At 44.9% G+C, this 27032-nt stretch overlaps 1 protein-coding gene and 1 long non-coding RNA gene across 2 annotated transcripts; one reads left to right on the top strand and one right to left on the bottom strand.

Annotated features, from left to right (window-relative positions):
- Window positions 1–355: 355 nt before the first annotated feature.
- On the bottom strand, window positions 356–20258 carry LOC116539960. Its single transcript, XR_004264241.1, has 3 exons — window positions 20248–20258; window positions 20196–20201; window positions 356–441 (listed from the first exon to the last, which is right to left on the bottom strand). It is a non-coding gene; the product is annotated as an uncharacterized LOC116539960 (long non-coding RNA).
- On the top strand, window positions 4695–26915 carry ZNF264 (zinc finger protein 264). The gene is made up of 4 exons (XM_032263235.1): window positions 4695–5149; window positions 7073–7199; window positions 19286–19381; window positions 24681–26915. Exons 1-4 carry the CDS (start codon window positions 5117–5119, stop codon window positions 26306–26308), a joined length of 1884 nt encoding a protein of 627 aa, XP_032119126.1. The 5' UTR covers window positions 4695–5116; the 3' UTR covers window positions 26309–26915.
- The last annotated feature ends 117 nt before the right edge of the window (window positions 26916–27032 follow it).

Genomic DNA, 27032 nt, shown 5'->3' with positions numbered 1-27032 from the left:
TTTACATGTATATATGTACTTCTATGGCAATTTTAATTTTTTAAATGAAGCTATAAAGGGAGACTTATGCAGTAGCATAATGTCCATTATTAGGAGCAAGGTAAGGAACAGTATATCAGAATTAGTCAAAGGGCAAACAAAAGCCAAGTTTGATGATCAGGGAAAACTCTGCATCCCCAAATGCTTGTTGAATAAAATGAAGGTCTACCAGTCAAAACACCACAATAAACCAGATGCTGGGAAAAGGATGATGATATGGTTTGGCTCTGTGAACCCACCAAATCTTACCTTGAATTTTAATAATCCCCATGTGGCAAGGGCAGGGCCCGGTGGAAAAAAACTGAATCCTGGGGATAGTTTCCCCCATATTGTTCTCATGATAGTGAGTGAGTTCTCATGAGATCTGATGGTTTTATAATGGGGTTTCCCCTTCACTTGGCTCTCACCTCTCTCGCCTGCTACCATGTAAGATGTGCCTGTTTCACCTTCTGCTATGATTGTAAGTTTCCTGAGGCTTCCCTAGCCATGCAGAACTGTGAGTCAAACCTCTTTTCTTTTTTTTTTTTTTTTTTTTTTTTGAGACGGAGTCTTGCTCTTGTTACCCAGGTTGGAGTGCAATGGCGCGATCTCGGCTCACCGCAACCTCCGTCTCCTGGGTTCAGGCAATTCTCCTGCCTCAGCCTCCTGAGTAGCTGGGATTACAGGCACGTGCCACCATGCCCAGCTAATTTTTTGTATTTTTAGTAGAGACGGGGTTTCACCATGTTGACCAGGATGGTCTCGATCTCTTGACCTCGTGATCCACCCGCCTCGGCCTCCCAAAGTGCTGGGATTACAGGCTTGAGCCACCGCGCCCGGCCAAACCTCTTTTCTTTATAAATTACCCAGTCTCAAGTATGTCTTCATAGCAGCATGAAAACAGACTAATATAGATGCCATGCTCCTCTAATACCAGTGTTGCTCTGTGCATGTGTCTTTGTCTATGTGAGAAAGAATTGAAACTAGAAAAGCAGAAGCATTACATTTAGATATGTCCCAGCTGTAGTTTGGATGAGTTTGGAAGGCTGATACAATAAAAGTGATCTTACAGATGAGAGTAATGGGTTTAGAAAAAGAAAGTTGTTTCTAGTGTACAGGTTGAATTAGAGGGGAATAAGTCAATAAATAAGGTTTTAGCCTGACACAGTGGGTCATGCCTATAATCCCAGAACTTTAGAAGAACAAGACAGGTGGATTGCCTGAGTTTAGGAGTTTCAGACCAGCCTAGGCAACATGGCAGAACCCTGTCTCTACAAAAAATACAAAAAAAAAAAAAAAAAATAGGCAGGTGTGGTGGCAGGCACCTGTAGTTCCAGCTACTCTGGAGGCTGAGGTGGGAGGATCGCTTGAGCCTGGGAAGTAGAGGCTGCAGTGAGCCGTGATCGTGCTACTGCATTCCGGCTTGGGCAACAAAAAATGAAAAAAAGAAAGAAAGTTTTAAAGCTACCATTATAGTAGCCTAGAGTCCTAAACTCTGATCTGCTTTCCCTTACCTAATCCTTTCTTATTACTTGCCTTTAACCCAGAATTTCTCAGTCTTGGCACTATTGATATTGTGGGATGGATAATTTTTGGTTGCAGTGGGAAATCCTGTGCAATTTAAGAACTTTAACAGCATCACTGGCCTCTTTTTAGTACATACCAGTGAAGCAGGATAGGTAGTCAAGGAGTGACCATGTCCTCAGGACACAGCAACCGTGGTGTCCATACAATCAACACAATATGCCTCAGCATTCAAATTGTAGTTAAGTGGATTCAAGCAAAGCTATCACATAGAAACTGACCCTCCCACTCATAAAACTTGAGAAAAGTACATTTGTCTTATGTCATAGAAATAAACAAATTTTCTTGCCCATTTTTTTTTAAACTATGGTTGTCCTAAGACTTTTGCCATCCACAATTATTGTTTGGCTTTGATTCTACTCCAGAAAGTGGCTTACAGTCAGCTACAGTTCAGGGCTTCTTTGGGAGACTTCATAAAAAGGACTCTTGAATGCAAGTTTCTGGTAACTTTGGAGATTGTTCTATTGGCCCAGAGTGAAAACTTCTAGGACGCTAATTAGAAGGCTGATGTATTCATAAAATACATAATTATATACATATATATTTATCCAATATGTCTCAGAGCAGGAGTTGATTTCACGGACTGTACTATTATAAATAAAAATATTTTATTATATAGTATATTAAGCAATGTTAGAAGTCACCATTGATGACTTTTTTTTCTCCATTAACTGTGGAACCAAGAGGATAAAAATTATCTTTCATGAGTTAAGGATTCATGCAGTTGAGAAATGGAATTAGAGAGAAATGGAATAAACAGGCACTCACCCACACCAACACCCAACCCACACCCACACACAGATTTATTCCAAGACTGAACTTATTATTTTTTGTTTGTTTGAAACATTGCTGATTCTTTTTGTTTTTGAGTCAGGAGAGCTTTTTTTTTTGAAATCTATTTTCTGTCTCTATGAAACTTTTTTCCTTCGAGTTATTTATAGCCTTCAACAATTGAGTATACACTTGTAAACAAAATTTGAGGACTATTTCTCTCTCTGCCTGATTTCTCCAGAATTCAGAAACTATTTGTGAATATTCTTAATTCATGGCAATTTGGTTGTTTGCACATGTTCAATAAGAATCTGCTTTTGCCGGGCGCGGTGGCTCACACCTGTAATCCTAGCACTTTGGGAGGCCGAGGTGGGTGGATCACCTGAGGTCAGGAGTTCAAGACCAGCCTGGCCATCATGGTGAAACCCCATCTTTAAAAAAAAAAAAAAAAAATCTGCTTTCTAGCTAGCTGTAGTGGCACACACCTGTAGTCCCAGCTACTTGGGAGGCTGAGGCAGGAAGATCACAAGGTCAGGAGTTTGAGACCAGCCTGGCCAACATGGTAAAACTCCGTTTCTACGAAAAATACAAAAATTAGCTGGGCGTGGGGGTAGGCACCTGTAATCCCAGCTACTCAAGAGGCTGAAGCACAAGAATCACTGGAAACCGGAAAGCAGAGGTTGCAGTGGGCCGAGATTGAACCACTGCACTCCAGCCTGGGCGAAAGAGCAAAACCCCATCAAAGAAAAGAAAGGAAAGGGAAAGGGAAAGAGAAGGAAAGGAGGAAGGAAGGAAAGAAAAATATAGTGTTAGATTAATCTTTGGGTTAATCTGAGTGGCCACGTGGTCATCTATGGTGTGGAGCTACCCGCAATAGCCCTCCTCAGCATAAAGCAGCCAGAAAGATCAAGTCCAGATTCCCCATGATTGAGGAATTGATAAACAGAAAGAGAGGGAACTGAAACCAGCTCCAGTGTCCAAAAAAACTGATATTAATGGTTTCTTTTGAATAAACACATTATAGACATTGAGCCTCCCGTTCCTAAAACTAGAGACACTTAGAGTTGCCTAATCTGATTTCCTTTTTCAGGAAACCAAGCATCAGGCCTCCCAGATAGTATCAAGAAGTTGAAACTTACTGGATTACCACATCTGGAAAATGAGATGCTGTACCCCTTACCCATCATGATTGCCTAACTAACCGTTGCTGCCTGTTCACCCATTGCTCTTCCTGACCCCTTCCTAATTCCTGTATTCTCACACATAGTTACACTTCTTCCTTGATGTATAAACCCCTAGTTTTGGTCAGTTGAGGAAAGGGATTTGGGATTAATCTCCCATTCTCCTCAACTGCAACACCAAATAAAGCCTTCATCCCTGGCAACACTCATTGTCTCACTGATTGGCCTTCTGTGCAGCAAGCACCTTGATATAAAGTCTGGCCTTTCTGGTAATATTGTCATTAACCACTTAATGATGTAGACTTGGTCACCCGCTCATGCTCTGTCTATGCTCTTCTCCATCTACATTTATTGCCCTGATCGTCTCACTCAGTATCATAACTTGAAAAACAACTCCTAAATTCATGTATCAATGCTCAAACCTTCTTCCAACACTCAGTCGTAAGTTGAATTGCCTTTGACAGAGATACTTTGTGGTTTTACAGACATTTCAAACTAACCATCCTGAGTCTACGAGCCTCCCCCACTTGTAGGCTCCCCACCTCAGAAGTGGGCAAATCCACTTTTTGTGTGGTCTGGGCCAAGTACAGGATTCCCTGCATCGCGTGGAGGCTGCGCTGGTCCAAAGAAGGCCCCAAAGAGGACCGTTTGCGCACACATGTCGGGACAGGGCTTCCAGACGGTCATCAGGCTATTTTTTTGTGGCTTCCAAGAAGACGATCCGGGGAGGAGGCATCTTAAAGGGGGTCAGTCGTCAGGCGGGCTGAGGACCCGGTTCTGCGCCTTAGCCTGTGCGCTGACCTGAACGAAAGTCCCTGTGTCCCGAGCTCTGATCTTCCCGAGAGAAGAAAGCAGGCTAACCCTCTGTCCCTCGGTTCCCTCCCTCCGTCCTTCCCCTCGAGTTGTGCCCATCGCAAAGAGGCGGGTCTGGAGCGTCTCCTTGGGTCCTCGAGTGCCTTTTCCCGGGAGGAAAACGCGCCGTGAAGCCCTCCTCTCCTGGTTGAACACATCAGGAAACCTACAGTCCCTAGAAGTCTGCGCATTCCACTTGCAGCGGGTGCTGGGCCAATGGCGGCCTAGGACAGGGACGTTTCCGGCGGCCCACACCGGCGGGGGCGGGACTTCCGGGTTGTTCGCTGAGGACGCCATTTTTCTCTGCGCCTATGTCCGGAGCAGTCTGGAGCCGCTGAGGGCGCCTGCCAGGGCCGCTTTCCAGGGCCCTAGTCAGGACCGAGGAGGGGAGGAGAGTAGGAATCCCCGCTGCACCTTTGTACGAGGTTGACGGAGCCTCAACGGGCTTGTTCCTGGCTCGCCGTCAAGCCGCGGTCTCTCCTCCCCCGCCCTTCAGCCCTGCGGTCGCCAGGGGCTGCCCGCTGGGTCTGGATCGCCGTTACCATCGAGGAGGCGGCGCCCTGGGTCTGGAACGCCGTTGCCACTGAAGAGGCTGCGGCCCCGAGCGCGGCGAGTAGCCGCGTGCAACTGGCCAGGACCGGGCACAGGTGGGGTCCGCTAAGCCGCCGGAGGCTCCTCTGTCCCAGCTCTGCGGCCCAGGGAGTGACGTGATGGCGGCAGCGGTGCTGACGGACCGGGCTCAGGTGAGTGGACGGTGGCTTCGCCGTTGCCGCTCCTTTGCCAGCCCAGAGGCGGTTCCCGTAGTGGGTGGGAGCCCACGTAGCCCCTGCATTTGTCTTCGCAGTAGTCGTTCGTTTTGGTGTGTAGAGCTGCTTTGCCACTTAATTTATACCTGGTCCTAAGGGGTGTTGGACCTACTGAAAGGAGCTTTGTAGGTTGTTGAGTGAATGATGCTTCCTCTGGGGACTCCCTTCATCCTTGGCCTGCAGGCATCCACTCTGGTGGACCAGGTCTCATTCCAGCAGGAAATTGGGAATCTGAGTGGGGAAGTGGAGGGCAGGGCAGCAGCAGACCGACCGAAGTGCGTGGACAGAGACAAGGTATATTGTATGTTTAAGGAGGCCCAGGAGGGCCTGTGAGGTTGCCCTGGTTTTCTGCGTCTGCTGAGACAAGGAGGGAAAGTGTGTGTGATCTTTTCCTGGATGTTCCACCCATTCACAGCTAATACAGACATTGTGGCCAGTCAGAGGCCCTTATTTTCATGGCTACAGCCAGCATTATCCTTGGCCACTCGTGTTCCGTGGACTCAGAGTATTCTGGCCTTGAGAGAAGTTATGTTGGAACTTCCTTGGAGGGGGGAGAGGGTGGGGAGAGTGGGTTGGGAGACCCAGGGAGATCCCAGAGGGCATGGGAAGCTGATCTGGGGCCTGTCGTTCTCCCAAGTGGATGCAAACCGCTCCAGTGCCTCTCATGTGGGGTCAGTGAGGAATGTATGCTTTCTGTTCCCGTGTTCACAGATAGTTTTTTTGTTTTGTTTTGTTTGGAGACAGGGTCTCTCCCTGTCGCTCAGGCTGGAGTGTAGTGGCACAATCTTGCTTCACTGTAGTCTCTGCCCCCCGGGTTCAAGCAATTCTCCTGTCTCAGCTTCCCAAGTAATTGTGATTACAGGCATGAAACCTGGCGAGTTTTTGTATTTTTAGTAGAGATGGGGTTTCATCATATTGGCCATGCTGGTATCGAAGTCCTGGACTCAGGTGATCTGCCCATCTCAACCTCCCAAAGTGCTGGAATTACAGGCATGAGCCATCATGCCTGGCCCACAGATAGGTTTTCAGGGCTAACTGAAATGGATTTAAAGGCAGAAATGAGTGGAAATGGTTCATAACTTCATTGCATTAGATTTGCTTTGATGAAGTGTTGGAGTTACATTGTTAGCCCATGAATCATAGTAACCCCATGTTTAGATCCTAGCTATGGTGGTGAGATGTGTGACTGGGTGAATTGGTAGAGCTTCCTTCACATCAAGTCACTGACTGTGAAGGCAGTGATGGTGTTGATTGCAGGGGCTGTGGAAGGATTAATAAAAATCCCAAAGCACGCTGAGCATTGGATAATTTCTCTTTAAATTTAACAACTGTTACTAGTGGGAGGTATTACTGTATTGATCCAGAAATCAAGGCTCAGAGAAATGAAATGATGTCTTTGAGGTAACAGCTGTCAAGTGTCAGTTTCACGTGTTTGGAGCTGGGGACTTCTAGTCACTTTAACACAGGATGTGAAGCCTTCAACGTGGGGCAGGCACGTAGCTGGACCAGTGAGACTCAGGTATTGCTGTTGTAACTATAATTGCTATTATTACCATTTCCTCATTTCCCTGTCGTTTTAAAACCCTTAGTCTCTGTGTCTCACAGTCCACAAGTTGTTTCCATTGTCCTGTGTCATTCTCTAGTGTCTCTTAAATAGGAGACTTCTTTCCTTTACTCTGGTATTATCTTCAAAGCTTGAGTATAATACCTTCCCTCTTGAGCCCAGCACAGAGCTAGGCCCTCAGGAGGTGCCCTGTGCTTCAGGCCTCCATCTCTCTGCACCTTTTCCAGTGGAGCACAATCTGTGATCACATTCAGCAGCTAAGAGGCCAATACTACTACTACTATTTGACTTTCCAGGTTTCTGTGACCTTTGATGACGTGGCTGTGACTTTCACCAAGGAGGAGTGGGGGCAACTGGACCTAGCTCAGCGGACCCTGTATCAGGAGGTGATGCTGGAAAACTGTGGACTCCTAGTGTCTCTGGGTAAGGCCTTCCCTCTCCATGATGCAAGGGACCTGCCACCTCCTTTATTTCACCTTCTGTTTCCAGGCCTGGCTGTACAAGAAGGTCTCTGGAACCTACCTTGCCTCTTTCCCACAGCTTTAGTCATTTTCTATACTCACCTTTTCCTCTCTGATCTCCCTGTATCTCTTTGGGCTAAAGACAGAGTACTCTTTGGCTCCCAGCCAAAGGAGAAGAAGGTGGTAGAAGGAAGTAGAGTGTTTTGCAGAACCCAAGGGTAGAATTTCCAGCTGTGCTTCATGAGGGGCTGGTGTAGGAACTGACAACCACCACAATGGTGTCCTGGCTTCTCTGTCGGGGTCTGCTCATGTCACACTCTATTCTCTATGGCTTTTCCTGCCTTAGTGAGTTCAAGACAAGAGTGACCACCTGTATTAGTCAGGGTTCTCTAGAGGGACAGAACGAATAGACATATATAAAAAAGGGAGTTTATTAAGTAGTATTAACTCACATGATCACAAGGTCCCACATAGGTCGTCTGCAAGCTGAGGAGCAAGAAAGCCAGTCCGAGTCCCAAAGCTGAAGAACTTGGAGTCCAATGATGGAGGGCAGGAAGCATCCAGCATGGAAGAAAGATGTAGGCTGGTAGGCTAAGCCAGTCTAGTCCTTTTATGTTTTTCATGTTTATATTCTGGCTGTTCTGGCAGCTGATCAGATGGTGCCCACCCAGATTAAGGGTGGATCTGCCTTTCCAGCCTACTGATTCAAATGTTAATCTCCTTTGGCAACCCTCACAGACACACCCAGGATCAATACGTTGCATCCTTCAATCCAATCAAGTTGACACAGTGTTAACCATCAAGTCCATACCTTGTCAACTTGAACCTATACACATCTCCTGAGATCATACATAATCTTCAAATAAAGACAATAATAAGGTCATAATTATGCCTAACATAATACAACTATTCTTCATACAACTGGAAACACACCAATCTTCAACCTAAGTGCTATTACATAAAGGTAATAATACTTAAATGCTGATATGAAGTCAATAAATCTTATATTGCATGATAAATGAAATAAAATGCAGATATTTTCTTAGTACAAGTGTATACATCACAAACATGTTTTTAGCAAAAGGAGGAGGAAATACAGCAATTGTAGTCCTCATTTCTGCAGCTGGCCATGTGGTCATAATTGGTATTGATGAATACCTTCTTCTCTTACCCATTCTGTATTCACTTTGCTGTCAGCAAGCACCTCAGCAGGTCGTGTTTTTTTTTTCCTGGTACAGTGACCCAAACCTTCATTCCTGAAGGGTCTGGACCATTTTTAGTCTTGCCTGGATTGGGCTGTTGTGATTTCCCATTGACCTTAATCACAGGGCATGAATCCTGGCTATGGGAAAAACAGCACCATATACTGGATTCTAATTCAGAGCATACATGGCCTACTGGAGAGCTTTGCCCCAGCCCTGCAAAGTATTGTCAACTAGTTGGTGTTGTAATTGTGACTTCAAAAGGCCGTTCCACCATTCTATCCAGTGAATTCTGTGAGCATGAGCCCACTGCTGCCCTTCCTTAGCCATAAAGTGAGTGCCTTGGTCAGAGACAATACTGTGTGGAATACCATGATGGTGGATAAGGCATTTCATGAGTCCATGAATGGTAGTCTTGGCAGAAGCATTGTGTGTAGGATAGGCAAACCATATCCAGAGTAAGTATCTATTCTAGTGAGGACAAACCTCTGCCCTTTCCGTGATGGAGGGGGTCCAGTGTAATCAGCCTGCTGCCAGGGAGCTGGCTAATCACCCTGAGGAATGGTGCCATATTGAGGGGCTCAGTGTTGGTCCCTGTTGCTGGCAAATTGGGCACTCAGCAGTGGCCACAGCCAGGTCAGCCTTGGTGAGTGGAAGTCCATGTTGCTGAGCCCCTTCATAACCTCAATCCCTGCCACTGTGGCCATTTTGTTCTTGGACCCATTGGGTAATGACCGGGGTTTTCACCCGGCTGGGGAAACAGGCTGAGTGGTGTCCACAGAATGGGTCATCCTATCCACTTAATTATTAAAATCCTCCTCTGCTGAGGCCATCCGTTGGTGAGCACTCACATGGAATACAAATATCTTCACAGTTTTTGGCCACCCAGAGAGGTCCATCCACATCCCTCTTCCCAGATTTCTTTGACACCAACTTTCCAATCATGCTTCTTCCAAGTCCCTTACCATCCAGCCAAATCATTGGCTACAGCCCATGAAACAGTATATAATCGCACATCTGGCCATTTCTCCTTCTGTGTAAAGTACACCAGCGAGGTGCACTGCTTGAAGTTCTGCACACTGGAAAGATTTCCCTTCAACGCTGCCCTTCAGGGATGTCCTAGAAAGGACATCCCCTAGAAAGGGGCTGAAGTGCTGTAGCTGTCCACTTTGAGATGGTGTCTGCGTATCATGCAGAACCATCTGTGAACCAGGCCCTCGTCTTTTCTTTCCCTGTCAACTGATCTTAGGGAACTCCCCAACTGATCATCGGTGCAGGCTACGGGAGGGAAGGTGGGGTGGCAGGAGTGTAGTCCCTGGGTAGTGTGGTAGTCCATGAGTGTAGTCCATGAGTGTAGCCACTGCCTCATGTAACTTACTTGTGCCTTTAGGACCTGCTCAAGCTCAGTCACATATAATAACACTTTCGTCTGTTGATGGAATGCTGCTGTGCATGACCCACTTTATGACTAGCTGGGCCAGAAAGCACCCAGTTCATGATAGGCAGTTCAGGTCACATGGTGACTTGACCCATATTGGAAGAGGCCAAGAGCTGTCTCTCAAAAGGAGAGTAGTTATCTCTGCAGAAGCTGGCAGGGCCTTGCTCCAGAATCCTAGAGGCCTCTGCTGTGACTGGCCAGTGGGCCTGCCAAAGGCTCCAAACACTATCCCTATCTGCCACTGATACCTCAAGCACCATTGGATCTGCTAGGTCATTTGGCCCAGTGGCAGAGCACCTTGCCCAGCGGCCTGGACCTGTTGCAGAGCCTTCTCCTGTTCTGGACCCCACTGAAAACTGGCAGCCTTTCAGATCTCTCAATAAATGTGCCAGAGTAACATACCCAAATGAGGAATGTATTTCCTCCAAAATCCAAATAGGGCCACTAGACATTTTGCCTCTTTCTTGGTTATAGAAAGGACCAAGTGTAGCAATTTGTTCTTCACCTTGGAAGGCATATCTCAACAGGCCATACAGTACTGGACCCTTAGAAATTGTACTGAGGTAGAAGGTCCTTCGTTTTTAGTTAGATTTATTTCTCCTCCTCTGGCACGCAAATGTCTGACGAGTAAGTCCAGTGTGTTTGCTGCTTCTTGCTCACTGAATCTAATCAGCTTAATGTCATCAATGTAATGGACCAGTGCAATATCTTGTGGAAGCAAAAAGCAATCAAGTTCTCTCTGAATAAGATTATGACAGAAGGATGGAGAGTTGATCTGCCCCTGAGGTAGAACAGTATAGGTATATTGCTGGCCTTGCCAGCTGAAGGCATATTGCTTCTGGTGGGACAGGAATGGAGAAAAAGCCATTTGCCAAGTCAATGGCTGCACACCAGTTACCAGGAGACATGGTGGTTTGCTCAAGCAATGAAACCACATCTGGGACAGCAGCTGCAGTTGGAATCACCACTAGGTTAAGCTTACAATAATCCACTGTCATTCTCCAAGGTCCATCTGTCTTCTGCACAGGCCGAATGGAAGAGTTGAATGGGGATGTGGTAGGAATCACCACCCCTCTAATCACATTTCCTCCAGGCATGTGGTAGTGGTTTTGATTTACTATTTTTCTAGGTAGAGGCAGCTCTAATGGCTTCCATTTGGCCTTTCCTACCATAGTTGCCCTTACCCTACCAGTCGGAGCCAGTATGGGGGTTCTGCCAGCTGCTAGGTTTGTCTGTGTCAATTATGCATTCTGGCACTGGGGAAATGACCACGGTTTGAGTCCGGGGACCCACTGGACCCACTGTAAGTCGGACCTGAGCTAAAACTCCTGACCTCCATAAGCCCCTACTTTAATTTGAGGACCACCTGGAATCAACATCAGCTCAGTCCCAGTGTCCAGTAGTCCCTGAAATATCTGATCATTTCCCTTTCCCCAGCGCACAGTTGCCCTGGTAGAAAGCCAGAGGTCTTGGGGAAGGATGGGAGAAAGATTAACAGCATAAATTGTCGGTAGTATAGTGGGGTCCTTCCTTAGGGGACCTGACCTCCCCTTCATTCAAGGAGTTCTGGGTCTGTAAACTGGACCAAGTCTGGAAATTGATTGAGGGGCCATGATTCTCTGCTTTTGTAATTCAAATTAGTTTTTTGTTCATTTGACCTGGAAGTTTTCTGCTTATGTAAATTAAGTAGGAATGCAGTAGGCTTCCTATCAGTTTCACTTATAGGAACACCATGAATAATTAGCCAATGCCAGAACTCTACATGAGTCAGACGGTTCTGATTGCTGCTTTGCCTCTGCTGTCCATTATGGTAGCTATACCCACCTTGCCTTTGTTGGTTGAGTGCTGCCACTTGGCCCCTGCCACCTCGGAGTCCAGTTATTTTCATTATATTTAAATTTTTATAGATGAGTGCCTTTGCTTCCCTCTGCTAGATCTAACATACAGAGAAGAGCAATTACAGAGCTGTTCAAAGATGCAGGTGCTGCTTTGCAAAGCACTGGTCAAGGGTATATCTTCTGGGCCCTCCAAGCTGGGTGAGTAGATCTAACGTGACTAATCCACTCCGCCATCCCAATCTCCCTGAGCCTTTGGATGCCTTCCTCTACATTAAACCAAGGGAGATCAAGCATTTCTGGCTTGCTCACAGTGGGCCATCTTTTAATCTGTATTTCAGCTAGCCAAGGAAATAAACTATTTGAACCTTTTTTAACTCCCCGAGCTGCAACATTAAATGCAGGATCCCTACTTAGTGGGCCCAAATCAACAAATTCAGCCTGATCCATCTGTGTGTTCTTTCGAGCATTGTCCCACACCCTTAACATTCATTCCTATGCCTGTTCTCCAGATTTCTGCTTACATAAATTGGAAAACTCAAGGAATTTTTTTTAAAAGCAATTCTTTTTGAGTGTAGCTCACCTCCCCATGAGTCACACTCTGAACCTTACCTCTGTGGGCCCACCGGAACTTTAGTTATAGTTCTAGAAGCAAACAAAGATGTTGCAGGTGGCTGCTGAGGAGAATCAACATGATCTTGCCTAGCAGCCGCCTCAGGGGAGGCCATCACTGTTGCCTCAGGCAGCATAGGGTTTCTCTCCTCAGACAAAGGTGGGAAGGCTGGTGGCTGCATGGGGATGGGAACGCTGTTTCTTCTGGCAAAAAAGGTTCATCAGAGTTTATAAATTCAGCATCCTCAGCTTCATCAGGGTCGTGCCACACGTCCCCATTCCAAGTTGCAGGGTCCCATTCTTATCAATGCCCTCACTTTATTTATTTTTATATTATTATTAATATTTTTTAATGCCCTTACTTTAACAGTAGACACCTGGTGAGGCTGTGCAAGCACGTTTCATTGCAGGTTAGCCACCCACATGACAGAGCTTGTGTCTGTTTTTCCACAATTTCAGCTCTTTCTGTACAGGACCTAAGACTCACTCAGGACAATCTATCAGATTTGAGGTTCAATATCTGCTTCTGAAGCCAGGAGTTAGAATCCCTGAGTTCATCATTTTTTTTCTTTTTTGGGGCAGGGGAGAGTGGAGGTTTAACAGGCAGAAGAGTAAGGAAAATGGCTCTGTCTCTAGTGAGAGAGAGAGAGAGAGAGGGGACTCCCGAGAGGAAAGACCCCTGAGTTTATCATTTTATTTCATCACTTTGTCCAGTGAACTTAGGAGCAGTCAACCAATTTCATTATGTTCGTTGGTTCTCCACATAGAGTCAAAGGTATTATATAGAGTCACTAAACTCTTTCCCTCTTGCGAGCTGTGAATCAGGACTGTCAAATTCATTTATTTTGCATAACTCTCTAAACAGTTTACTCCAAGGACTATCAGTGTTCTGCATGCTGTTAGAATCATTAGTATTTTGGGGTCTAATCATATTAAGTAGCCAACTCCAGAAACCCCAAAACCAACAAAAGAACTCCATCCTTAATATTCTTTTCTTCTAGAACCACTCCTGGTACCAAAATCAGTCAGAGTTCTCTAGAGAGACAGAACTAATAGGATAGATAGATATATAAAGGGGATTTATTAAGGAGTGTTGACCCATAGGATCACAAGATCCCACAATAGACCGTCTGCAAGCTGAGGACCAAGGAAACCAGTCTAAGTCCCAAAGCTGAAGAGCTTGGAGTCTGATGTTGCAGGCTAGGAAGCAGCCAGCACAAGAGAAAGGTGTAGGCTAAACCAGTCTAGTCTTGTCACATTTTTTCTGCCTGCTTTATATTCTGGCTGTGCTGGCAGCTGATTAGATTGTGCCCACCCAAATTAAGGGTGGGTCTGGCTTTCCCAGCCCACTGACTCAAATGTTAATCTCCTTTGGCAACACCCTCACAGACACAGGATCAACACTGTATCCTTCAATCAAGTTGACACTCAGTGTTAACCATCACACCACCTGGGCTTTACTCTCTGTGACCCCGTGGATTCCTTGTCTATTTTTTTGGTCTCCGTGAGGTATGCCTGAGTCAGCAAGTGCTGTCTCCATCTCCAGCTCATATATCGTTTAGTCTCTCACCCAGTGCCCCGCATAGACTGGCCTCTGTCTGCAGGTTTGTTGCTATTGTTTGAATTCCAGAGGCATCTTACTGACTGGGGCTGGTTGGCACATGTATCTAATCCACACCCCAGTTAGTGGTGTCATGGGTGATGGGGTATTGTCCAAGAAAGGGTGAGTCAAGCAGGCCCTCAGGAGACTTACTTTCGATTCCAGGGGGTAATTGGGTTTTCCCCCCCCCCTTAAAGGAGGTGAGCCACCAAGTATTGTTCTGAATGACACAGTCTCAATTTTGAGGCTTATTTATCCTCATGTGCCTTCATGATTTCCTCTCTCCTAAGTCCAGGATCAAAATTCACTGCTAGTAGACGAGAGAAAAGTTTACAGCAGCACTTCTCAATAATTGGTGGATTTTCCCCCAGAAGACATTGACAATGCCTGCAGTCATTTTTCCTGTTACACCTTGGGTGAAGGTGGTACTGGCATTTAATGGGTAGAGTCCAGAGATGCTGCTGAACATTCCACAGTACATAAGAACTAAACAAAGAATTACCCAGTCCTAAACCACCATACTCCATTTAGCTTGGAGCAAAAGAGAGTTTAAACCCAGGCAATTCTTTAAACAGTTTAGGGTAAGACTTGCCTGTTTTTAGAGAACTGGAATGATATTCTGTGTTAATAAGAAGAGAGAAAGCAAAGTTAGAAAAATGTTATGGGGGCCAGGTGCACTTTGGGAGGCTGAGACAGGTGGATCACCTGAGGCCAGGAGTTTGAGACCAGCCTGGCCAACATGGCGAAACCCCATCTCTACTGAAAATACAAAAACTAGCTGGGTGCTGTGGTGCCCGCCTGTAATCCCAGCTACTCAGGAAGCTGAGGAGAATAATCCCTTGAACCTGGGAGGTGGAGGTTGCAGTGAACCAAGATCACACCACTGCACTCCAGCCTGGATTACAGAGTGAAACTGTATCTCAAAAGAATAAAAACAAAAAATATTTTAGGTTTAGGTAGTTGGTAATGAAATTTTTTTTAAATAAAAAGTTATTTAAAACTCTACTAATCTCTTTAATCACCTTAGCATCTTTTCATCCTGAGCTCACTCTGCTGCAGCCTTTCTAGGCTTCTTGCTGTTTCCCCAAGTGCTCACTTACCTCAGGCCATTGCATTTCTTTGGTGAGTGTGCCCAGGGTAATTCAGCATTTTACATGGCTGCCCCTTCTCAGCACCATCATTGCCTCCTCACCCAGATCTTCCCTGACCACTGAATCTCAGGAAGACCCCTTTCTCATCTTACTCTCCTCCCTTTACCTTATTTATGTCTTTCTAAGCTAGTGGTTCTCAAGCAGGGACGATGTTGAGCTTCAGTGAACACTGGGTAGCGTGCGGAGACATTTTGGTTTTTAAAACTGGGATGATGGCATTGACATCTAGTGTAGGAGACCTGGAATGCTTCCAAACATTCTTAAAATGCACAGGACAGACCCTGTCTCTTCTGGTTCCTTCTCCCTCAGACAAAAAGCTATCTGGACCTAAATGTCAATTGTGCTGAGGTTGAGAAACTTTTTCAGAGAGTGCTTGGACACTTCATCAGCTGGCAGTGAGAAACACCCAAGGAAGCCGTTCTTTTATTTCTTCTCTTCCTGCCTCTTGAGTGTTTGAAGGAAAGTCTGGTGTGGCTTTGTACAGCCTTAGCATCCTGCTAACTGTTGGTAATTTCCTTTTTCCACAGCGGGACAGCCTTAAGCTCACAGCCCTGAACAGGCAGCATTTTCATGGTGACCTGCCATCAAGGCAAGTAGCTCTAGGGTTTTCCACTTACCAGAGTGATGAGGATTACCTTTCTAAAGAAATCTTAAGCAAAATAAAAAGTGGATCACTTTTAAGAAAAGCAGTTAATAGTCACATTCCAGGTCCCCAGAGCACCAACTGGGTGTCAAGCCTGTTCCAGGCACTGTCCATACTCCACTCATTTAATTCTCACACAACTTTGTTGTATGTACTTAAAGGATCTCAATTTATAGAAGTGTCTGGGTGACAATAGAGAGAGGTTAATGCTGTTAAAAGAAGAATCCTATTAAGAATATAAAAGTGTTATTGCATGCATCTTGCAAGAGTCTGGCATTGTTTATTTTGAGAAGTGAGATGTGTGCCTTGGTTATTATCAGTAATGTCTGTAACTCCAAAGAGAATAAGGAGTGTCCTGGCAAGGCTTTGTACTGTGGCCTTGGTTGTGTAGACATATGATTTTGATTTGTTTTTTTCAATGAGGGAAGAGATTCTCAGAATTCTTTACCTGGAAAGGGACAATTTTTAGGCAGTCAGCAGTTTGCAGTTAATTTGAAGATGGAGCATTTGGTGCCAAGTTGACTGCATGAAGTTTGACCAAGTGTGTTATTCTTTGGGTCCCATCCTTTCTCAGAGACATCCTGGCTAAGGGATAGAAAGCAGCAACAGTCTACTGAGCTTCTTCACTTTGGGTACCAGTCCCAACCCTGTATGTCGGTGCCCTTAGTCCTGGTCGTGACAAGGGACTGCGAAAAGGAAATAGAGACACAAGAGGAGAGTTTACAGCGTTGGCCCCAAGCTCTGGACTCCAAATACTTATATTATGTGCATAATTTCGTTGATCTTATAGGCGTGGAAGGGGAGGGTGAAGGGGTCTTATGAAACATGCTGGGTTTTGTCAACTGTTCCTGGTTCATAATCCCCATAGCCCTTTTGTTAAAATGTTGGGTGCGTTAGGCCTTGTGGGCAGGCCTCTTGACTTTCTCCTGCCTTCCTTTCACTCTAACGTTCCTCCACCTTTCTGATTGTGGGTCTTAGTCTTATGAGTGGGCCCAACCCTAGACCCTGGGGAAGGAATGCTGATGTTACGAAGTTTCCATAAAGACTCAAGAGGTCGCAGTTGGCTGGGCACAGTGGCTTACACCTGTAATCCCAGCACTTTGGGAGGCCAAGGTGGGTGGATCATGAGGTCAGGGGATGGAAACCATCCTGGCCAACATGGTGAAATCCCATCTCTATTGAAAATTTAAAAATTAGCTGGGCATGGTGGGGCGTGCCTATAATCCCAGCTAGTCGGGAGGCTGAGGCAGGAGGCAGGAGAATCACTTGAACCAGGGAGCTGGAGGTTGCAGTGAGCAGAGATGGCGCCACTGCACTCCAGCCTGGCAACAGAGTGAGACTCTGTAAGAGGTCACAGTTCAGTGAGCTTCCAGGTAGTCCCCCCAGGAAGGTCATGGAAGCTCTGTGCCCCTTCGCCCACATCTCACCCTAGGAGTCGCTTCATCTGTACCCTTTGCAACATCCTTTATAATACACTGGTAAACATGAGTGTTTCCTTCAGTTCGTGAGCTGCTTCAGCAAATTAATTGAACCCAGAGGGGGTTTCGGGAACCCTGACTCAAAGCCCATCAATCAGACATTTTGGAGGCCTGGACTTGGGACTGGTATGTAGGGTGGGGCAGTCTTGTAGACTCAGCCCTCAACCTGTAGGATCTGAAGCTATCTCTAGGTGGATTATATGGGAACAGAATTAGAGGACACCTGCCCCGCATTGGTGTCTGTTGCTTGGAGTCTGGGGAAAAAACCCCACACATTTGGTCATAGAAGTCTTGTTCTGTATTGATTGTTGTCACGGTGTGGCAGTAGAGGAAAAACATGATTAGAGAGAGTTTTCCCTTCATAGTGGGGTTTCTTCTGGAAAAGCAAGACAGGGCATGGTAAACAGTTTAGGGCTGGCTAATTTGAGTAATTTCAGTGAGGTTTGGGGCATAGGGACTATCTCTAGTTGTCTGGCACCCGGCCCTGGGTTGATTTAGGGCAGGGGAAATACTTGGTATATGAGAGTTTGTTAAGGAAGTGGTTGTGGGTATTTTTTTTTTAATTAGAAGTTCTCTTTTTATAAAATGTCGAGAGTACACTATTTGATGTTTCTGTAAATGTCCTTGTATGACCCTATCACAGTAGAATGTTCACTTTTTAAAATTTCTAGTGGTTCATGAAATACTGAGGTCTGGAGTCCCTGAACCTGCCGCTCACCCTGGCTGCTGGTCCCTGAGGATGAGTCCTCCAGCTCACATCTCTGCATCATTATCACCACCCACCACGTACTCTTTGGTGCTAGTAGTTTCCTCCTTAGTGCAGTGTTTGGGATGGGAGCCAGAACCATGGTGCCCAGCCCCAGCTCTGCTCTTTAAAAACTGTGTGACCTTGGACAAATTACTGACCTTGTCTGTTCCTCAGTGTTCTCATTGGTAAAATGAGGACTTACCATATCTGCATCCCAGGGTGGAGAGTTACTGATATGGTTTGGCTCTGTGTCGGCACCCATATCTCACCTTGAATTGAAATAACCCCCCTGTGTTGTGCAAGGTAATTGAATCATGGGGTGTTTTTTCCCATGCTGTTCTCATGATAGTGAATAAGTCTCATGAGATCTGATGGTTTTATAAAGGGGAGTTCCCCTACTCATGACCTCTTGCCTGCTGCCCTGTAAGATGTACCTTTCTTCGCCTTCTGTCATTATGTTGAGGCCTCCCCAGCCATGTGAAACTGAGTCCATTAAACCTTCTTTTCTTTATAAATTACCCAGTCTCAGATACATCTATTAGCAGCGTGAGAACAGACTAATACAGTTATTGCATGAAAACAGCTTGAGAACAGCACCTGGGAGACCAGGCTGTGTGCAGGGAGCCATTGCAATCTTATTGTCATCCTCATCACGATTATTGTCATTGGCATGCCTGGACCTGGCACTTTCTGGGCAGCGTTGTGAGGCTTTGTGGTTAAACAGTACAGAGATGGCAGGACCAGGTGCTTATTGACTCAGCCATTCACCAGTTCTGTGCTCTTCAGCAAATCACTTTACCTCCTGAGCCTGGGTTTCTTTGTCAGTAAAATGGTGTTGATCACAATGTGGACTTCCTGGGGATGCTGTGAGAAAATCCTCAGCTAGAATCCTCATTTTGTCTTTGGTCTACAGGAAGAGCATTATAAAACATTGCTTAGAATTCAAAAAAAGTAAGACTTAGATCAATGAAATTGCATACCTTGTTTTGAATGAAAAGAGTCATTATTTAATATGTAAACACATCAGTTTTTCTCTAAGATATTCCATAAATACTCACTTTTGGAATTACATAATGCATTTAACTTGTGTGGCCCAGTCCCCTGGACATGGTTATAGCCTATAAGTACTAGTTTTTTTACTTACTATCAGGAGTAGAGATTCCATGGCAGCATGACATGGCCTGCTTTTGGTTTCCAGGTCACATGCCAGCTTTTTGTTCCCATGCACAGGAGGAGCTTCATTCCAAGGTCTCGTCCCCATCCTGAAGTCCCAGACTAGATTGTAGGTCTATATTTCCTTTCACCAACATCTGTGTGTCCACTTTCTTTCTCCATAAACAGGGTGTCCTGTTCCCAGACCTGAGCTGATCTACCACCTAGAGCATGGGCAGGAGCCATGGACCAGGAAGGAAGACCTCTCCCAAGGCACCCATCCAGGTAGGAGCCAAGATCTGGGCATGTGGGAATCCCTGCAGGTTTGAGGGACTGTGAGGAGACCACTGGCCCTGGGATCTCTTGGGAAACTTCTCACTGTGGCCTCTCTACATATGACCCTTATAATAAATCACAGTAGAATGTTCCATTTGAGAGCCATGGAGCCATTTGACCTGTGGTTTCTCTGTCCTCCCAGCCCCATCACACTTGTCACCATTCCTGGGAAGGAGTGGGATTTACAAACTAAGATGTGTCTGGGGGTTCCAACTGTGTGGGCCTGTAATGTGGCTTGCCAATCACCTGCTGTGTGGCCCTGATGAAGATGCAGGATCTCCTGTCTTTATATATAACTTCAGCTAAATTAACAGTAGCTGCTATTTCAGACAGACTCTAAAATCTCAGTGGTTCACATATGAAAACTCTCACTCATATCTGTGTGGGTCAGCAGGGAGTTCTGTACCACATAGTTATTCAGGACTCAGGTTCCTTCTGTCATCAGCCTGTTGCATTAAGATTATCCTAACATCCTTGAGCAGGCAGAGAATTGAGAGAATAAGGGAAGTTACACCCCCTTCCAGAAATACCAGCTCCCCTTACATTCTACCCACAGGAACTAGGCATTTGGCTTGGGTCCATGGGTCTGGGCAATGTGGCTGAGCTGCATGTCCAAGAAGAGCAGATGGTTTGGTGAGCATCTACTCAGTCCAATACACTAGGTCTGTTCCTGAAAAGTGTTATCAGAAATTATTTTTATGTCATTGGGCAGTTTGAAGATGTAATCGTGTGATACATTAATGCATAAAACTGCATAGTTTACCTTACTCTCCCAATTTCTGTTTCATTGTATTCTGCCTACCAGCCTTTCCCACCTTCTCCTTCCACCCATCCCCTGAGTGTCAGTCAGACACTAACAAGCAGTCCTTTTCCCATTTCTTCCTATATCTCCTGTTTTCCAAAACCCTCAGGGTGACATATGACCTCTGTCCCACACTTAGGCTGCTGAGGGCACTGGGGTCATCTGTCAGGTATGTGGATTGGTGCCACTGCAGAGCCTAGACCTCTGCCTGCATGGGTTCCTTGAGCTGCTTATCCAACCCTGAGTGTCTGTGCAGTCCCTGTTCAGCCCTCAGAGTCTGTTCCAGACTGTTCCTTCTTCAGTGTCACATCTCCACTTGAAAAATCTCAAAAGCACAAAACTCAGCATGCCTAAGATGGAATCCATGATCTTGTTGACTCCTGCCGCCTTCCAAGTTTCTGTGAATGCTTCTGCCATCCAGGCAGATTAGGAGACTAGACCCAACCTCAAGACAGGTCAACCCCACCATTCCATATGTCCCTGCATCTAGCCAACCAGACGGTTTTCATCTTCAGGCACAGGTGTCTCAGCATATGAGTACTGATGTATCAGCATGCTTTCTTGTTCAAAGAATGTCTGCTATCTTGTATTCCTTGATCAGCAGCCGTTACATGTTCATCTCAACTTCTTGTATTGATAACTCCTCTTTTCCTTACTGGACAAGGTCTTGCTCCAGCCACGGCCAATTCCTATACCACGGTCTAGATCACATTCCCTTTCATGGACATCCTTTCTTCATTTATATTCTGCTTGTTCTATAATTTCATCCTTTCTCTACTCAACATAAAAATATGCTTGTTTCTTTTTTCTACCTTTTCCTTATTTTTTAAGATAGGGTTTCACTGTATAGCCTGGGCTGGAGTGCAGTGGTGCTATCTTGGCTCATTGCAGTCTCTGTACCTCAGCCTCCCAGGTAGCTGAGATAACAGGTGCATGCCACTATACCTGGCTAATTTTTGTATTTTTATTTTTATTTATTTGTTTATTTTTGATACGGAGTTTTGCTCTCCTTGCCCAGGTTGGAGTACAGTGGCACGATCTCGGCTCACTGCAACCTCCACCTCTGGGTTCGAGCAGTTCTCCTGCCTCAGCCTCCCCAGTAGCTGGGATTACAGGCATCTGCCACCACCCCTGGCTAATTATTTGTATTTTTAGTAGAGACAGGATTTCACCATGTTGGCCAGGCTTGTCTCGAACTCCTGACCTTAGGTGACCTGCCTGCCTCTGCCTCCCAAAGTGCTGGGATTACAGACGTGAGCCACTGTGACTGGCTGTACTTTTAGGAGAGACAGGGTTTCACTGTGTTGCCCAGACTGGTCTCAAACCCCTGGCCTCAAGCAATCCATCCACTTCAGACTCCCAAAGTGCAGGGATTACAGGCTTCAGTCACCATGCCCAGCCTCAAGTTTCTTACACTTGAAGAAAAAACAAATGCTTGTGGCTCATGACATATTTATATATTCATTGATATATTTGTTTACTATGTGGGCATTTAATTGTTTAGATTTGGCTGGCTCAGTGGTTCATGCCTATAATCCCAGCACTTTAGGAGGCTGAGGTGGGAGGATTACTTCAGCTCAGGAGTTTGAGACCAGCCTGGGAAACATGGCGAGACCCCATCTCTACAAAATTTTTAAAAATTGCTGGGCATGGTGGCTCATGCCTGTGGTCCCAGCTATTCTGGAGGCCAAGGTGGGAGGATCTCTTGAACCCATGAGGTTGAGGCTGAAGTGATCTTATTCATGCCATAGCACTCCAGCCTGGGTGACAGTGAGATCCTATGTCAAAAAAATAAGTAAAAATAATTCATGAGAGACCATGAACCAGAGGCAAAAAATAATAGTAATTGTCTACGTTTCATTCACAAAAACAGAGATACTGTGGACATTCATATATGTAGTTCATTTTAGGTGTATATTTTTATAATTCTTGGAGTGAAATTACTAGTTTGTAGGCTATGCAAATGCTCAAGTTCGCAAGATCATTCCCATTGTCTTCTAAAGAGCCTATGCCAGTTTGCACTTAACCAGGAAAGTGAGGTTCTGTTGACCTTTTCATTATAAGGCTTCTCAATGTTTGTTCATTAAATGAACACAGAATGTCTCATGTGCCCTTGATTTGCCTTTCTTTTGCTGCTGAAATGATTTAGCAACTTAGGGAACTGTGATTTTTAGTTCATTTATATTTTCTTCTGTGAAAATACAAATCATTATTTATTTTACAATAAATTCGTATTCCATTAACCTGTTTTCCTTTCTTCATTTGCTTGGTAGGGATTCTCTGTACATTTCTGATGCATACCTTTTATCACTTACATATGCTGAAAAATATATTGTAGTTTTTAATTTTGTCCTCTTACTCCCTTTAAAGTATCTTTTTCACCAAAAGTTACTTTTTTTGCTTAATTTACTGTAGTCTAACTTATGACTTTTCTTATGTAATTAACGACTTTTTGTCTTATATAAAAATGTTGATTTACCTAATATTAAATATATATTTTATTTTAAAAATTTTAAAACTTGGCACTTGACATTTTTTCCAGTGAGGTTGATTTGGACTATATAGTGAGATAGCAATACAGTTATCTTCATTCTCCATGTGGCTAGCTGGTTTTTCTAGCTTCATTTTCTTAATTTAACATACCATCAAGTTCCATAATTAAGTATAGTTGGTATTTTACAGGGAATTATATTGAATTTATATAATTTGGGTCAAATTGTCAGTTCATATTATTAAATTCTTCATTGATATAGATCTTCTTTATTATCTTCAAATAAGATTTTATAATTTTCTTCATCTTAATTATGTGTATTTGGGGTTTTTTGTTTGTTTTTAAGAGACAGGGTAGTTTGCCCCACCATGCCTGGCTAATGTGCTTTTGGTTTTGTTTTTAAAAAAATTTTTATAGAGATGGGGACTTGCTGTGTTTCTCAGAGTGGTCTTGAACTTCTGGGCTCAAGTAATCTGCCCATCTTGGCCTCCCAAAGCAGTGGGATTACAGGCTTTTGGGAGGCTGAGATGAAAAGAGTAGCACCATACACAGCAGCCTGGCCATTGATTATGTGTATGGTGCTACTCTTTTTACCAGGCTATTCCCTGGGCATATGAGACTCTGTGTGTCAAGCCAGGTCCTCTTACCTCTTTCCTTATGAGCCCTGGATTGACAGTAGCATTAGTCACATGACCTTCACTGACACCCAGCTCAGAATCATGGCAGTCAGTTCCCCCTCTGTCCCTGGCTTGTCATCAACACCATCCTGCAGTTTCTTTGTATTGTCTCCTAAGACTACAGTGTCCTTCCCGCTTTCTCTTTATGGCAGCTCTTCTTCACAAGCATAGGACTCACTTCATCAAGCACTTCTTACGGGAAAACTCTGATTTCTTCCTACCCAGGATTAGCTGAACTCAAGGTTAAGGACACAATCCTCTAAAGCTACCAGGTCTGTCCAGCTCTTCTGACACTGACTACAAGTTTGGATCCCAAAGCCACTGTCAGGTTTACTAATTAGCTAAAAAGACTCATGGAACTCCTAAAACCTATTTTAGTTACAGTCATATTTATTACAGACAAAGGGAACAAATTAGAAGTGACACAGAATGTGAAGTTGGAAGGGTTCCCAACACAAAGCCTCAGTATCTTCAGGAACTCACTGTGCCCCAGTCTGGCATATGGCAATATGAGCTTATAGCGTTGCCAACCCAGGACACTCACCAGCTCTTCATTGCCCAGAATTGTACCGAAGCCTCATGACATAACCACAGTTGATTGTATCATCACGTTTCCAGCATGTCATCTTTTCCAGAGATTCAGCGTTTATGTTATATTAAGCTCTAAGCTTCTAATCACGTGGTTTAGTGTTCTGGTGTGGCCTGAGTCATCTCTTCGGGATAAACTGTGGAAGGATCCATAATGAGTTACCTGTTTGCATAAACTGTCAGTTAGGGCCATTGGGTCCCACTATGAGTAAAAACATTTTGGAATTGTTTACAGGGTACTTTCCATGACTTTACACAACAAGCATACTTCTTTTGGGGAATTAATTTTTGTTGCTTACTTCCTGTCTTCCATGTGGGCTCATGAGGTGCTCCTTCCTCTTGTTCTTGTAGCAACACAGAACATCCTTGCTTAGTTGCTTAAAGGAAGCTTTCCATGCACAGTATAATCGTTACTCTGTCCACCAAGGTCCAATGTGTAATTGTGAAGGTGGCCCCACTACAAACTCATTGTCTCCTGACCCGGCCTCTCCCTACTAGGTCCCCCTTTCAGGATATCCTGAGTCCAGGGACCAGAATAGAAAGAAATTGAAAACCCAATAATTTGAGATACAGAAAATTGCAAACACAGAACCAATATTTTTATCTATCGTTTTTCACAGAAATGGTAGTACTCTTTTTTCCGTGGTGTCCTTTACTAACAGGCCCTTTTGTGCACTGGATTTCTTTCAGGCGACAAAGGAAAGCCTAAGACCACAGAACCTACTACTTGTGATCCAGCTTTGTCAGAGGGAATCTCACCTCAGGGACAACTGACAAAAGGAAATTCAGTGGCCTCCCAGTTGGGGCAAGCCAAGGATCAGGATGGGCTATCAGAAATGCAGGAAGGACACTTCATACCAGGAATAGATCCCCAGGAGAAACTTCCTGGGAAAATGAGCTCTGAATGTGATGGTTTAGGGACAGCTGATGGTGTGTGTTCAAGGATTGGACAGGAGCAAGTCTCTCCAGCAGATACAGTCCATAGCCATAACTCATGTGAATCAGGTAAAGATCCCATGAATCAGGAAGAGGAAAATATCTTTAAATGCAGTGAATGTGGAAAAGTATTTAACAAGAAACACCTCCTTGCTGGACATGAGAAAATTCACTCTGGAGTGAAGCCCTATGAATGCACAGAATGTGGGAAAACCTTTATTAAGAGCACACATCTCCTGCAACATCACATGATCCACACTGGGGAGAGGCCCTATGAGTGCATGGAGTGTGGAAAGGCCTTTAACCGGAAGTCATACCTTACTCAGCACCAGCGGATTCACAGTGGAGAGAAGCCTTACAAGTGCAATGAATGTGGAAAGGCCTTCACCCACCGATCCAATTTTGTCTTGCATAACAGGAGACACACTGGAGAAAAATCCTTTGTGTGCACAGAATGTGGGCAAGTCTTTCGACATAGGCCAGGTTTTCTTCGGCACTATGTTGTCCACAGTAGTGAGAATCCCTATGAGTGCTTGGAGTGTGGCAAGGTCTTCAAACACAGGTCATACCTTATGTGGCACCAGCAGACTCATACTGGGGAGAAGCCCTATGAGTGCAGTGAGTGTGGGAAGGTCTTCTTGGAGAGCGCAGCCCTCATTCACCACTATGTCATCCACACTGGGGAGAAGCCCTTTGAGTGCCTCGAGTGTGGGAAAGCTTTCAACCACCGATCATACCTCAAGAGGCACCAGCGGATTCATACTGGGGAGAAGCCTTTCGTGTGCAGTGAATGTGGAAAGGCCTTCACCCACTGCTCTACTTTTATCTTGCATAAAAGGGCCCACACTGGAGAAAAACCTTTTGAGTGCAAAGAATGTGGAAAAGCCTTTAGCAATCGGAAGGACCTCATCCGACATTTCAGCATCCACACTGGAGAGAAGCCCTATGAGTGCGTGGAGTGTGGAAAGGCTTTTACTCGCATGTCAGGCCTCACGAGGCACAAGCGGATTCATAGTGGAGAGAAGCCTTATGAATGTGTTGAGTGTGGGAAATCTTTTTGCTGGAGCACAAACCTCATTCGACATGCAATTATCCATACTGGAGAGAAGCCCTATAAGTGCAGTGAATGTGGAAAGGCCTTCAGTCGCAGCTCATCCCTCACTCAGCATCAAAGGATGCATACTGGGAAAAATCCTGTCAGTGTAACAGATGTGGGAAGACCTTTCACAAGTGGACAAACCTCAGTTACCCTTCGAGAACTTCTTTTAGGGAAGGACTTTTTGAATGTAACCACTGAGGCAAATATTTTGCCAGAGGAAACATCTTCCTCTACATCTGATCAACCATACCAAAGAGAAACCCCACAAGTGTCTTCACTGTGAGAAAACATTCTGTTGCTGAACATTACGTGTCATCTGAAGAGTCATATTAGAAATTCATTCCGTCTACAGCCTTATTCTCCATCTGATAATTTATCCTGGAGAGAGACCTGGTGGTTATTGTGCACATAGGAAAACCTTCAGCTGCATCTTTCTCCTTAGTTTACAGTGCAATGTTATCTCAGGAATTATTTTTAAAAGGAGGAGGAAACAGAAAAAAATGAAATGCAAGCACACATCTTTTCAGACTTCTCTGCCAAGCCTGCAGCGCTTTGTCATAGATTCCTTAGTATATTTGGGGGAAGGGAAATGTTTCAAGGTAAAGGGCCTTGACCCTTTTTGTGTCTTGTATATACATTTATTGCTATCCAGTGTCAGAAGAGTTAGTTTAGGAAAAGTCTGCAAACTTTAATCGCACATCTTCTGTGTTCCCAATAGTACTTACTCTTGAGAAACATAACTCTGACAATTTAAGGGGCTTGAGCCATGAAATACTCAACATTTAAATCAGTAAGGTTACGGATCTTAACACTCAGGCTTTTTCTTGATGCCCATCTTTTGGTTTACCTCATTACTGTAGCTATATGGTAAATTTTTATTTGTTAAATTTTTAAAAATTATTTAGCTCAAAATGTCAATGGTAATTTTTTTTTTTTTAAACGGGTTTCACCATGTTGGTCAGGCTGTTCTTGAACTCCCGACCTCAGGTGATACGCCTCTTTCCTTG

The sequence above is a fragment of the Sapajus apella genome, unplaced genomic scaffold (genome assembly GCF_009761245.1).
Source record: "Sapajus apella isolate SASKATOON/1434 unplaced genomic scaffold, GSC_monkey_1.0 scaffold135, whole genome shotgun sequence".
Classification (NCBI taxonomy): Eukaryota; Metazoa; Chordata; class Mammalia; order Primates; family Cebidae; genus Sapajus; species Sapajus apella.
Note: the sequence above shows the minus strand (reverse complement) of the source record. Positions and strands in the feature narration are given on the sequence as shown.